At 40.5% G+C, this 13,633-nt stretch overlaps 1 protein-coding gene across 1 annotated transcript; it reads right to left on the reverse strand.

The window, feature by feature from the left end:
- Positions 1–515: 515 nt before the first annotated feature.
- CAVIN2 (caveolae associated protein 2) lies at positions 516–13,391 on the reverse strand. Its single transcript, XM_038001832.2, has 2 exons — positions 12,615–13,391; positions 516–2,912 (listed from the first exon to the last, which is right to left on the reverse strand). The coding sequence occupies exons 1-2, from the start codon at positions 13,095–13,097 to the stop codon at positions 2,118–2,120; spliced, it is 1,278 nt and encodes a 425-aa protein (XP_037857760.2). The 5' UTR covers positions 13,098–13,391; the 3' UTR covers positions 516–2,117.
- Between the last annotated feature and the right edge of the window lie 242 nt (positions 13,392–13,633).

A 13,633-nucleotide genomic window follows, 5' to 3' on the forward strand; every position in this document is an offset into this window, starting at 1 on the left:
CACATTTTGAAAAGGAAATGTAAATATTACATTAGGTCTGGGTGCCCCAACTTCTCGCCTGCAAAAAGTAACAACAACTCCATAAAGGTTAAACAGGCTTGCTTTGGGCCCAGAGTAAAAGTAAATCTGCTACCAACTCTATGGCACTGCAGAAGACAAAGGATTATCTGTGTGAATAAACTGAATTTACAGGTCAATACATTCATGTTTGCGGGACTATTTAAGGTATTAGAAGTTCTGATATAATACAAGAAAAATGCAGATGTAACTATCAAATCATCAAGCTGCTGAAATAAATTCAGATACTCTCTAGAGCTGGCAAGGTGATGTCAAAAAAGTTAAACTTGAAGAATGAGACTTAGATTTCTAAATGAGATTGGTTGGGGGAAGCAGAGTTAATAGGGGAACTCAAGACTGAAACAATCAACATTACTGCTATGTTTGGAGGAGAGTTTAAAAATCAATTCTTTGTGCTTGTTCTAAAACTGTTCTGCCAAAAAACTGACATTGTTACATGCCTTTTATTTTTTGGTTTATTTAATCTTCTTTAACACAGCCATTGTTGGTTCAACAATCCAATATTTGAGGTTACATTATTGCAAAAATAAGGACATAGCTGAATAGGTTATGCCATCAATACATTTGTTAATCCTATCCCTTTTATTAAAGACAAAGCATAGTTTGTTAATACTGTCTTGGATTAACTCTATTTGTAAGGTTACTTACAGTGGTGCATACTAAAGGCAGGGGATTTGCTCCCTGGACCAAGTGTCTTTAAATTATAATTTAACAAATCATTAGCATTTTGTAATTAAAAACAGATAAAGCAATATTTTAGTATAATGTTAGGTAGCAGTAAAAATTACCCTGTCTGAATATATGTGTACATATACATAAAACACTAGCATGCTTTAAGAAGTTAAGAAACATTAATATTCTGTGAAATTAATATATAAATTAAATACAATCTGGAATGAAATTCCCATTATGTACAAAAAAGAAAAAATAGAATATTTCATTTCCAAAACCTATAGATTTTAGCATCTTATAAGCCTACGTCACATCATATGGAATGTAAGGGTTAGCTCAAATTTGAAGAGCATTGAAGAATAGTATGAGCCAAGTTTCCACAAAGCAGTATATATTATTGTATTTTGAAGATTTATATTCGTTCCAATGTTAACAAGACAACATCCGTTTGAGCTTCCCTAAAGAAATATTTGTAATATCTTTTATTTATTAAGAAAAAATACAGCTTTAACACTGTTTGTTGTTATTTAAAAATATTAGAAAATTAAAAAATTTTGAAGATGACATGTTATTCCAGGATATATAAACTTCTTTAGTATTGTTATTTAAGGAGTGAAATAGTTAAGCTACTATTGTAAATATTTTACTTTCAAGCACATACATTTTTTTCTGTTTTCATTCTTTTCGGCATTCTTTGTTTCCTGTTTCATTTTCTAAATTTTCTTTCTTACTTTCTGAATAGTCGTTACTTTACTACATATCTTACTTCATTAGCTGACTTTTATAGTCTCTTCATTTTTCCTTCGTTTGCAATAATACAATGGTTTCTATTAAGTAAACAACCAACTGAGCATCTCTTTTTATCTTTTGTAGATGTTTTCTTCTTAAAACATATAGTTATATGTTTAGCTTACATATTTATGTATATTATATATCAAACACAAAGAATAAAATTAGATTCACAGAGTACGGTGGAAATACAATATACTACTGGTACACTATTCAGCAAGCTTATGGAATGACAAAAAAGGATGAATCACTTTTCATGACTAGTATCTTAATTATCCTCTGATTTTTTCTGACTAAGCCAAATAGATTAGCATTTTTCAACTGCTCAATTTCTTCTTCAATCTTGGAGACATTCTACGGAGATAGAACCTAAGTGCAAATTAGAAGTGGAGTCCGTGACAGGTCACTCTCACGGTAAAGCCTGGTCTCTTGTGTGTTACTATGACTATGTGGTCAATGATTACTGCCTGGACAGGAACGCAGGAGAGGGTGGGTCGTGCTGGAGATGTGCAGGAATTTGTTCCTCGGCCCTGGATGCCAGCTTGAGCATAGCACAGGATGACACAGCAGCTCTAAGCTCAGGTGGACTGGTGCACCTGGAGCACGGCGGGCTGCACGGGGTCCTCATCGGAGCGCTCCGCCTCCTCAGAGGTTAGCGCATAACCACCCTCATAGCGCACCTTCTGTGCCTGGTCCAGGGCCACTGACTCCTCCTCTTCATCTTCCACAATAGTCAAGTCGACGTTGCTGTCCATTCCCGAGTTACTCCCCCTGGAGGTCACCTTCTCAGCAGCCTCCTCTGCGGTTTCCTCTTCCACCAGGGCGCTGGCGAGGGACGCTTCCGAGAGACCCTCTGCAAAGGACCCCTCTTCCTGGTCATGCCGCATCCGCTCGCTGCTAGGCAGGTCTTCTGACTTGGTCTCATTTTCTTCATGGCTTTCTCCGTCTCGGACTTTCTTCCGCCCGAAAGTGAGGGGAGAAACCTTGAAAGGGGAGCTTTTTCCTGAGGATAGTTTCTGGTGATTTGACGTGAGAGATTTCTTAATCTTCTCTCTCCTCTCTACAGATACGATCTTTGTCCCCAGCTTGTTCATCTTTTTCTCGATGTTCTGGCGAGAAAATGCTTTCTTGAGGCTATCCACTTTCTTGAGGCTGGATCTTTTTATTTTCTCGGCTCTACTTTCTTCCACCTTTTCCTCGGCACTGTCTTCCAGGGCCTCCTCATCGTGAGGCAAATCATCATCTGACGAGAGGTCCACGGTGTGCAGGGTTTCCTCCAGGGATTTGTTTTCATCCGGAAGCTCCTCCTTCCCTTCCACGGCGCTGGAAACGGGCTCTTTCACAAACACACTGGCAGGGATCTCATTTTCCTCCTGAAAAGACGGACAGTATAGGTTTCATGTTAATAACATATTTCACAGATAGTCCTGAGCTGCTGTAATACGTGTGTCTGTTTTGGGGACACGGTGATGATAAAAACCAAATGTTTGTGGCACGAATTTTCTAGAATAGGAAGAGTTAATTCCAAACTCGTCAAGTCATTCTCTTTAGGCTGGATAAGGCCAAGGGCAGCCTGTTGGGAATATCAGAAGGACAGCCGGCAGAAACTCTATCAGTGACAGGCAGAGGGGAAGTGGGCAGTGACTGAGATAGAACAGGAAGCTGCTTAGATAATGGAGCTAAAGTACGTTACTGTACTGTCAACCCACAGGCCCTCTCTCTCCTATGCTCTTTTGAGGTCAGAGGGCTTGAGCCTGCAAAAATCCCACTGCAGAAGAGCCTGAAGGTCAAGTTGGCAAATAAAAGATAGGGCAGGGGTAAGAACTGAGAAGTCGTCAAATACCAGACACACATAAAGCCTTGACTGGGTTCCCTCTCCAAGTAGGAGTCAGAAGTAAAGGTAGGGTCAACCTTAGAATCCGTTCAAAGGTCCACACTAATTTGGCTGAGGACATCATTTTAGAGTGAGAGAAGCAAGGACTAGGCTGCCTGGGGGTGCACTCAGGAAGCCTTGTGGTTTAGAATATCCTTTGGGGAGTTATTAAGGGGAGGTGAGATCTTAGGGTTATTTTTAGAGTAGTGAGGGGAAATTACTCTTCCAGTCATAGTTTATCAATTCTCTAGTGTTACACAGAGCTTCTTTGGCCAAGAATACTTTGGCCCTCACCTCCAGCGAAGAGTGAGGAGAGAAGCACAGAAAGCTGCCCCCTTCACCGTCGCCAACACTCTCCTCCAGCTGCTGGGCACACAGGCAAAGATGGCTCCTCTTGGCTTTCAAGGAGCAGCACCCGAACACTCAACTCCAGAGTGGAAGGGAGATGGTGTTGCAACACTGCTCACTGGGGAGTTTTGAATGCAGACAGACTCGGGTTACACAGCTAAAGAACCCTTGATTTTTAAATATTTTTCTTTGAATATTGGAAAAGGAGAGCCAGTCAGCAAAATGTCTTCACATCTTTTTTGAAAGAAATGGCACAGTAGTGAATGTGTGGCCAGAGGCCTGAGTCTCAGTCTTTGCTGTACTACTGAATAGCAGGACAGCTTTCAGCAAATAACTTAATCTCTTTGGGTCTCAGTTTCTTCCAGATATGAACAAGAGATTTGACCTAGATTAGTAGCTTTCATTCTGCACTCCCAGGGGCACCAGGGGTTCTGCTGGAATGCCAGAAGGGGGCAAGGCTCCAGACCCCCCTGCCACCCCTCCTGCAACCAGAGCCTCAGGATTGCCTGCTTATATCTAAGGCTGTTCAGTAAACTTTCAGTTTGAAGAATAACTGGATTTAGTGGATTTTAAAGTCTACTTGGGACTTAAACGTCATGCAAAGTTTATATTAATGGCAAGAACTTCCCTTCTTGTTTTATAATTTTGATTGACTGAAAAGATGAAAACACGCTTTAAGAGTGTCACTTTATATTTGATACAAAGACTAAATAAAGTTTAGATATTATAGAGAAACTAAAAAAACTCTCCTTATTAATAACTGAATGGTAGAATTATGATGTTCCTTGAAAAATAAAACCCTGTATCTCCCCTTACACACACTATACAGAGTCCTTTCCATAAATTGGTTAGAAACAAAGAATAATGTCTTGTGTCGAGGCAAAAAGCAGAAAAGTCCAATTAAATAGAATCCTTGTTAGAATGATGATATCATATATTGTTTCCCAAAACTCTCTCCACACTCTGCCATTTTGAATGTCATGGAAAGTGTCCAGGTCATAGTAAAAGACAAAGTAAAAATAAATAAATAAATAAAAGGAGCATGGGACTGTCACAAGTTATTATAACATAGACTTTTACAAGCACTGTTTTTCCGTGTTTCAAGTTGAGGTTGCTTCTAGTTCCCAGGAATGTACTCCCCATGAGGGCAGGGATTTTTGTCTCTTGTCCATGCTGTGTCCCAATACCTAGAGCTCAACAGTTGCTTGTTAAATGAGTGCATGTTGGGTAGGTGGCTTTCTAAGAAAGCCCTGAGAGTGGCTGGAATGGAGATTGCCCTCTCTTGGGCAGGCTTGAGGGCTATGAAAGAACAAGTTTACCTCTGTGTCTAGAAGGAAGTTTGCTGACTTCTGGTGCCATTAGGAAATCAAGAGAACCTAAGTCCCAATGGGGGCAATGATCTCTATTTTTAAGGAAGGATTTTCTTTGCAGCGGATGGGTGTTACTAAAAGAGGGTTAGATGACTGAAATAGCTAAAGCTTGGATGCTTAGTCTAGAAGCAGAATTACTTCTGGGGTTGACAAGAGGGTTGAGAAGGTTTGACAGGAGTTGCTTACAGGGAAGGAAGAAACCAAGAGATCAGTGAAATGTCATTAAAAGTCCTCAGTGAGGAAAGCAGAAATTCAGAAAGAAAGATGCAAAAATAATCCTTGGCTACCAGAGAAGAGTTACATTTTGTATAGTATAATCTCTCAGGGTAATCAAAGGTAGTAAGTTGTATAACTTCCCTTTCTTTAATCCCAACAAAAGGTAGGCATATTAACTGAACTTCTAAAGGAATTACACTAATAATATTACAGTTTTTCTTTAAATGTACATTTTATTATTACAAAGGCATAGTTGCTGTTGAGTCTTAGACTCTTTCAATTCTTTTATCATGTATCTTTTGAGGACAGCTTTGAGGAAAGTTATTATAAGGTGAATCATATATGATCTGTGGTAGATACACACTGTGTATATGAATGGGTGCTGAGGGAAGGTAGGAAACCCAATTGAACTCTTTTGTAAAATGCCAGGGAAATTATATGAGGGCTTTTTTGATGCCAGCTATAAAAATAAACCCAGCAGGAACAGAGATAATCCAGAATGAGTTGGATGTGTCTTTATGCAACTGGAAACAAGTGAGATATGTCTTCTTGGCTAACTGCTATGCTTCTGCTGTCATTTTAATTACACAAGCAGGATTTAATGTTCTGTATATTGAACAGTGTTTATTTTGTGGCTTCTGATGGCATCTACTCTGAAGGTAAGCCCTTTCTTTTCACACAAAAATCCATGAATGTCCAAGCACATGTAGCTCTTACCTTTCCATAATGTTTGTTTGGAAGCAGAACAATACTGATACTTTTCAAAATTTCTATTCTATAGTAAAACATATGAGTGGTGTTTGACAATTAAGTAACTCTTATGGTGGTGGATACTCAGTCTAAACTTCAGCCAGTGGATGCTGGATAACTGCCCTCTCCTGAGGTGCCTAATCTCACCTGCATATGTGCCCTGTGCTCGAGCTCCCACATACACCTCGTGGAAACACTTGATATTTCATATGCCTATAAGCAATGTGACACTTCTACCTTCAGCTTCCTCTTGTAATGTTTCTGATTTGCTTTCTCTTACAGGTTGCAAGACTGATGACGATTTCAAGAGGGAAGATCAAGTACACATCCTCAATTCTGTCACTGCTTCCCTGCCCTCGTTACTTATAGTTCTACTTAGGGTTTGTAGCCCCTGAAAATGGCACTAGGAATCCCTTGTGGGCTGCACTGCTTCCTTCGGTAGTTCTGCCCAGTGGAGGCCCTCAGGAGAGCTGATTATTTACCCTTTGTTTTCAAAAAGGTCCTCAGCTCCCCTGATGCAGGTGTTCCTGGTTCTGACCTTTCACAAGAACCCTTAGGAGTTTTTCAAAGGAAGGGGAATAAAACAGCATCCTTCAAACATATATGACTGATAGGTTCACAGCATAAAAATGAATGGAAAGAACTGAAAAGGTAGCATTTCTCCTTGTAGTTCAGCTTGTTTGCTGTTCATATTGATCCTAGTGAACTAATAGCCCATTTGTATCAACACAGACAAACTTGCCAACATGGTGGACACTTCTTGGTTTGAAGCTCATGGAAGCAAATCTTCTGTGTACGTATCTAAATACCTAGATATGCACACTGTAACAGAAAAGAAGACTCTATGACTTGCCTTAGAAAGGAAATCATAGTAAGTCATTTAAAAGCTTGAATAAGGAGAGAATTCGTGTCACTAACTCATCATTCCTGTTGGTAGAAGAAAATAACAAAGGATGTCATATTCCCACTGGGATGCGGTAGCATCCTGGAGGGATATGAAGACCATAAATTTGTGTCCATGGAATGTTTTATCCAATAATCTCTAAATACTAGTTACTAAAATAAAACTGTGCCCACCTGACATTCTGATTTATAGGTCTTTTTTACACATTGATGGTTTTCTCCGATTTGTGTTTCTGAGGTATGGATTGCCAAGTGGATACAGTCATTGATTAGAACTGCACCCCTAAGGCAGCTGTCGGTAGAATCAGCAAGTCATAAGAATAAAATGCATTAGTTATAATCCCTGAGCAGTCTTTCACATTCTGGAGGATTTAAAAGTTTCATTATTTGTCAGTGTTATCAAGGGTTCAATTCTTTTTTAAGACGCACTGGTTAGGTGTTCTTTGTTACAAATAAAAAACACAAAACAAAACCAAACAAAAAAACCAAATCACACTGAATTATTTAAAAGCTGATGTAGAAAACCCAGCAAACATGAACTTTACCATGGTGGGATTATAGTGCTTGTTTTTACTCATTTTGCAATTCAATTCTATAATCTCTATTATTAATAATAAAATGAAACCTAGCCAGTCACTGTTTCTCAGGGCCTCTGTTTCTTTGATATAAAATGAAGTTAAACTGAATGATTATTAAGGTGCTTTCCAACTCTAACATATTTGAATCTGTGATGTTAACATAAACCCCACAAAAAAGAATTAACAAATTGCAGAATTGATTCCATAGTGTACTGATACCAAATGTGTTTTGTTTTATGTAAGAATCAAAACTATAGGACCTGAGTTGCATTGGAGAATATTTTTCATTCATTCAATTCAAACAGATATAGATTACAAAGCAGTGTAAGGGGCAGCATTTACTTGGAAGGGCTGCATCTGAAAGAGTCTAGTTTTTTTAAACACAGTGTATGTAATGATTCTTTCTAAGGAATACCAACAATTATCAGTTACTCACTTAAAGTGCCTGGGGCAGTGCTCACCTTCAATAAATGTAAATAATAACAATAAGAACAAATATTTTGTTTACCTCATAAAGTAAAAGGGCACTGGATAAGTAACACATCAAAGCTAATATCCCATATGGGAACATTGTAGTGTGATAGAAACATGGCGAGTTGTCATATAAAGGCGTCTTTTCTTATCTATATCCTCATTTCTTCCAGGTCTGTACTAATGTAACAGTCTTCAGAGCAGTGACTTTGGATAAAGTACAGGCTTTTTAAAAATCAATTTAAAAATGGTCTGAAGATGTTACACTTTTAGCGCCTTTCTAAAATTCTGACCTTATCAAAGGAACCCAAAGGATGAAAATTCGAACACATTTATAGGCTCAATTCTCCAGAAATGTATCCAGTGCAAATAGCTAACCTTTCCACTTTTTTCACCCAATTTCCCAATTTTATGTGGATGAAAGTGTAAGCTGTCCATGAGTACTCTCGTTTTGTTCCCAGGATTTGAAATAATCTCCCAACTGCTTTTTCAAATAATCATTACTAGAACCTTAAGAGGACGTAAGAGGGTACTGCATCCTCAGGGCCAGTTACCTGTGAAATTCTAGTCTCTTAAATCAAAAGAGAAAATTTCCTCATAAGTGTAGAGTCACTGATTTTCTGTACAAATTCTATTTTTTCTTTTAGTAAGTGATCACCATGATGAGAAGCAAAGTCTCAGTCTTTCTTTAGCATTTGCTTTTTGATCAGAATGCCTATGAGTCTTATTTTATTTATGCTGGGTCATGTCACAGTATTTTGAATTCAAATATTGATCTGAAGCTATTACAAAAAAGTTTAAAAGAGAAAACTGCAGAATTTAACTAGGATTTTAACATTTATTTTATTGCTGAAAGAGAGATGAATGTTTCTTCAGTTTTAGACACTGCTGGTTATAATTTAAAGTAATTGCTAAGAAATTAGATGCCTAACATCTACAACAATGTTGTAACATTCAGTACAGAAATAAATAATGACATCTTTTAAGTAGGACAAATTAAGGACAAAGTTTGGAATTTTAAAAATGTAATTATGGCCAGGCATGGTGACTCACGCCTGTAATCCCAGTACTTTGGGAGACCGAAGTGGATGGATCACCTGATGTCAGGAGTTCAAGACCAACCTGACCAACATGGTGAAACCCTGTCTCTATTAAAAATACAAAAATGAGCTGGGTGTGGTGGCGGGGGCCTGTAATCTCAGCTACTTAGGAGGCTGAGGCAGGAGAATCACTTGAACCCAGGAGGTGGAGGTTGTAGTGAGCTGAGATTCCACCATTGTACTCCAGCCTGGGCAACAGAGCAAGACTCTGTCTAAAAGAAAAAAAAGTATCTTCAACCACTAACCAAAGCAGACCTGTAGATTTCAGCAGGCTCGACAGGACTCCCCAAACTGAAAATGTACTCTTCTCAACAGTACCGTACCAAGTATGCTCAGGTCATGGGATAGATTTTCCTTTCTCACTCTCTTATTTTTACGTAATTTTTTGTCTTAAACTAGAAACAGTAGATTTAACAAGGGGAAGTCCGGCATAGGGTTCAGATGGGCTGAAAATGATAAATTACCTAAAGACACTGAGTAACACCTGGTACATATTTGCCCTCCACATTCTCCACAGGTCTAGGAAACAGTCTCCTTATGCTACACTGTGAAGATTATGCTGTGACTAGAGGGTTTATTTAGAGTAGGTCTTTTGGGAAGAGTCCTTTGCTTTCATGAAGATGAGATATAATGTTGATTTCAACATGGCGGTAGTTATACAATACATGGTTCTCTGTGTATAGCAGAGCTGTTTTAAGATCCTGGGTAAGGTGAGGTCAGTTTTTACCCAAGGACCATATTTCTAATCAAGCAAAAGTGTAGCCTTCTTTCTGAGCCAATGAATTTCAGATCCACTCAGTAATATCTTCTATTCATTGAGCACTTATACCATGCCAGTCCCTGCTAACTATTTTAAATGTTATTTCTTTCATTCCTCACTCTATGAGAGAGACAGGAGGGAAGAAGCATTAGTGTTCAAGAGTACATGCTTTGAAATCAATTAAACATGAGTTTGAATCCCAGTTTCACCACTTGCTTACTAACTAGCTTCAGACAAGCCATAAACATTTTCGAATCTCAACATCCTCATCTGTAAATTCAGGATAAATAAGATGCTTACCAATGTATGCTGGATTTATTAAATGCTTGATTTTTTTTTGCTCTTATTAATATCATCGGTGTGTAGATGAGAAAACAGGTTTGGAGAAGCTACAAACTCTGTCCAATATCACATATTTAGCAAGTGGTAGAACTAGGATTTGAACTACTGTTTGTGTGACTCCAAAATTTATCTTCTGAACTACTATACTGGACCCCTCTCTAATACAAATTATTGTTTTATCCATTGGCATAATTACTACTCTGGGGAAACTGCTACTTTTAGAAGGACCAAGAGAGTCCACTGACTGACTATACTTGCATTTGTTTTTTACAAAACAATTGTCTTGCGATGCCTTGAAAGTTGAGAATTCTAGTATTCTTTAGGCTAATAAAGGATCTTCCATGGCTTAAGAAAGGTCCAGTCACTTGCCTCTAGTTTCCTGCCTCCTAAAATGCTCTTGAAATGTGTCCTTGGGGATGGCTTTCTAAAGGGGCCAGAATGGAGTCCGAGCACATTGCTGTGGATACTCTTAGCTTCCAGTTTGGTCTTGAGCACCCCTGTTTCAGCTTTTACTCACTAGGTGGAGAATTTCTACTATTTCTAGCTGCAATTTCACACCTGCCAATTCAATGCGACAAAATAGGAGACCATGTCAGGCCCTCACAACAGCATATGCCTTTAAGTTCCCAAGCAGTTTTTTTTTTTTTTTTAATGTAAGATTTATAATTCTCCTGAATTTCTACTAGCATATCCTCTCCATCCCTCCCCTCAACATCTGCAGAACATCCGTGACAAAACAAAACAAAACCCAATCCTGACAAATTGTGACTTTCCTCTACAAGATAAATGCTTTTTTCCTCCTCCTTAACTGAGGGATGGGACAAGAGAATTTGCCTGATTCGTACTGGAAGCAGGACAATTTCCTTTGGTGCCTCAGACTTAAACAGGTCTGTACATGTTTGGTTTTGTTTGGAGATCAGTATTTAATTTAGAAATGCCTTGAGAGCTGAGATTTCTAATATCTCCTAGGCTAATAAAGTAAGGACCTCATATGGTTAAGAAAGGCCCAGTTCCAGTATCTCTTTTCAATTCATCTGGTGCATGAAAAGCCACTGCATTGGCATTAAAAGCTGAAAAGTTTTCAGCTGCAAAAGCCTGTAAGGTAGAGGAGGGCATAGGCTCCCTAAACCTTTACAATACTCAAGTGCAATTTGAGGAGGACAAAAAAGCAGCGAGATGAGTCTTTCCTTTTATGGGGGTAGGAAGGCTTAGGTTCTAACTTGGCAGAGCAGATTCCTTTTGAAAAAGAAGGCTCCCTCGGTTTAAATCCCAATTTCTAAATCTCTCTTGGGAGATGAAGGCTCTCCCTGTGTGCCTTTCACAATCAAACTGTTGGTTATAGCCTCTCCCTTCCATGGCTTTGAAATCTTCTCCTATTCATATGGTCACAGCAAGACAGCCCCGGGGCGAGGATGGCGATCACTTCCTGGGCTCTGTGCTGGCTGGATTCCACTGGGCGGAAGGGCTTCCAGCATTAGGCAGGGCTGCCCTGGGATTCACAAATGCCCACCACTTGGCGGAACAACAGCCCCACGCAATCTCCCTGTCCCCAGATAGCCTCTTGCTACATTAATTGCATCATTGATGCATTAAAAAAAAATTAAGTGGCCTTTTTATTCGAAGGCAACCATTTGAGGGAGAAACATTTAAGACTAGCCTTTGTGACTATAGCTGATAACATTCCGTTTATTTTACTTAACAGTTGTGGTCTCTCTGAACAAAGAGAGGCATATCTAGTGTGTTTGTATTCTCTATTTCTAGTGCATTTGCTAGAAAAGAACTCCGCAAGATTGCTTTGCCCAAAAAAAGTCTTAAAGAACAAGGCTAACTCTAATGGAATCAATCCTCTATTTGCTTGGTCCCCAAAACGTTGGTAGCCTTTGTACAAAGGGATAGTTTGACTTTTTGGTTAAAAAAAACAACAAAATACCTCACATGATCACTTCATTTCCACAAAGAGTTAATGAACAGCCACTGAATTAATTTGCCCTGTCCAGCTAACAGCTGCAGCCAGAGCCCTACGCCCCTAATGCAAAGAGATAAATGAATTTGACTAGGGTGCAAGCACCTGCACATCTTCCCAACCTGTACAGAGTACATCCAGGTGCTCCCTGACAAATGACCCGGGGCCTACTAAGCCCGCGGGCATCTTCTTTGGGTTAGTCTGCAGTGACCTGGGAAATTCCCACCCCTGTGTGCAGATTTCATATTTGCTTGCTGTAGGCAGACAGGGGACAGTGCCTTATGTGTGTGATCCCTGACAGGCAGGACAAATGTGAAAATGTCTGTGAGAGCCAGGATGAGTGAGATCAAGAATGTTGAGGAGTTCCAGCCCTCCTGTAAGGAGGCATAGGGGACACTGACCTGGAAGATGAGCACTTTGAAATGGTTGCGTCGGAGGAGCTGGGCGTGGTTGTTCTCCAGCCGCTTCACCTGTGCGCTCTGCCTGTCCATGCGCTCTTTGACCGCGCGCGTGTGAGCGCTGACCTTGCGGGACTTCTCCAGCAGCTTGCTCACCGTGTTGCTGGTGGAGGCCTGGTACTTGGAGAGCTTGGTGAGGTCGTTCTGGATGCCCTTCACGGAGCCCTCCAAACTGATCTGTCGCTGCTCCATCTTGTGCTGGTTCTCCTGCACGGCGTCCAGCATGTTCACCAGCTTGTCCAGGAGCGTGAGCACCGTGACGGCGTTCACCTGTGAGTTGTCCCGGATGGCCTCATCCGTGTTCCCCAAGTTCAGGCTGGGGCTCGGTGTGGAGGAAGGCATCGGGCTGGGGCTCGAGGGCTTTTCCTGCCGCATGTCAGACCCAGGGTGCTGGAACTTTTCGGCCTGTGCAGCGTCCTCTCCCATGGCTAGGCAGGTGGGAACGTTCTTCCTCTCTGGGAGCTGCTGCTTGCTCGGGTGAGAAGTTGCGGTGGTGAGGGTGCAGGATGAGGCCCGCTGGTTGGAGCTCAGAGCACCACTCTCTAGGACTGGCAGAGGTTCAGACAGGCAACAACTGGCTACGCTGATCAGGGGAACTGCATTCCAGCTGCTCTTAAAGGCCCTGCTCCACCCAGTGGGAGGAGAAGTTTACAGAACTGAGAAGGACTCAGGGTTCAGAAGTATGCACACACTTCCTAACCGCGTTCTGGGCACAGGACACTTTGTCGCAGGTTTAGCTTTTCTTTCCTGCTCCCCTTCCCTTTTTAAAAAAGTTCAATGTCATATTTCAATCATGACTTCATCTAGAGGCGGAGAAAAACATGCTAACTTGGCCCAGCTCCACAGCTTCCAATTGACTACAGCTAGTAAACTTTTCTCTGGCTGCTATGCTACAGATGCAACAGGGTGCCTGTTTCTTTTTCCTGGATACAAGTTATTGTAACGGAAAGTATTGTTTGCAT

Source organism: Chlorocebus sabaeus, chromosome 10 (assembly GCF_047675955.1).
Source record: "Chlorocebus sabaeus isolate Y175 chromosome 10, mChlSab1.0.hap1, whole genome shotgun sequence".
In the NCBI taxonomy this organism is placed as follows: Eukaryota; Metazoa; Chordata; class Mammalia; order Primates; family Cercopithecidae; genus Chlorocebus; species Chlorocebus sabaeus.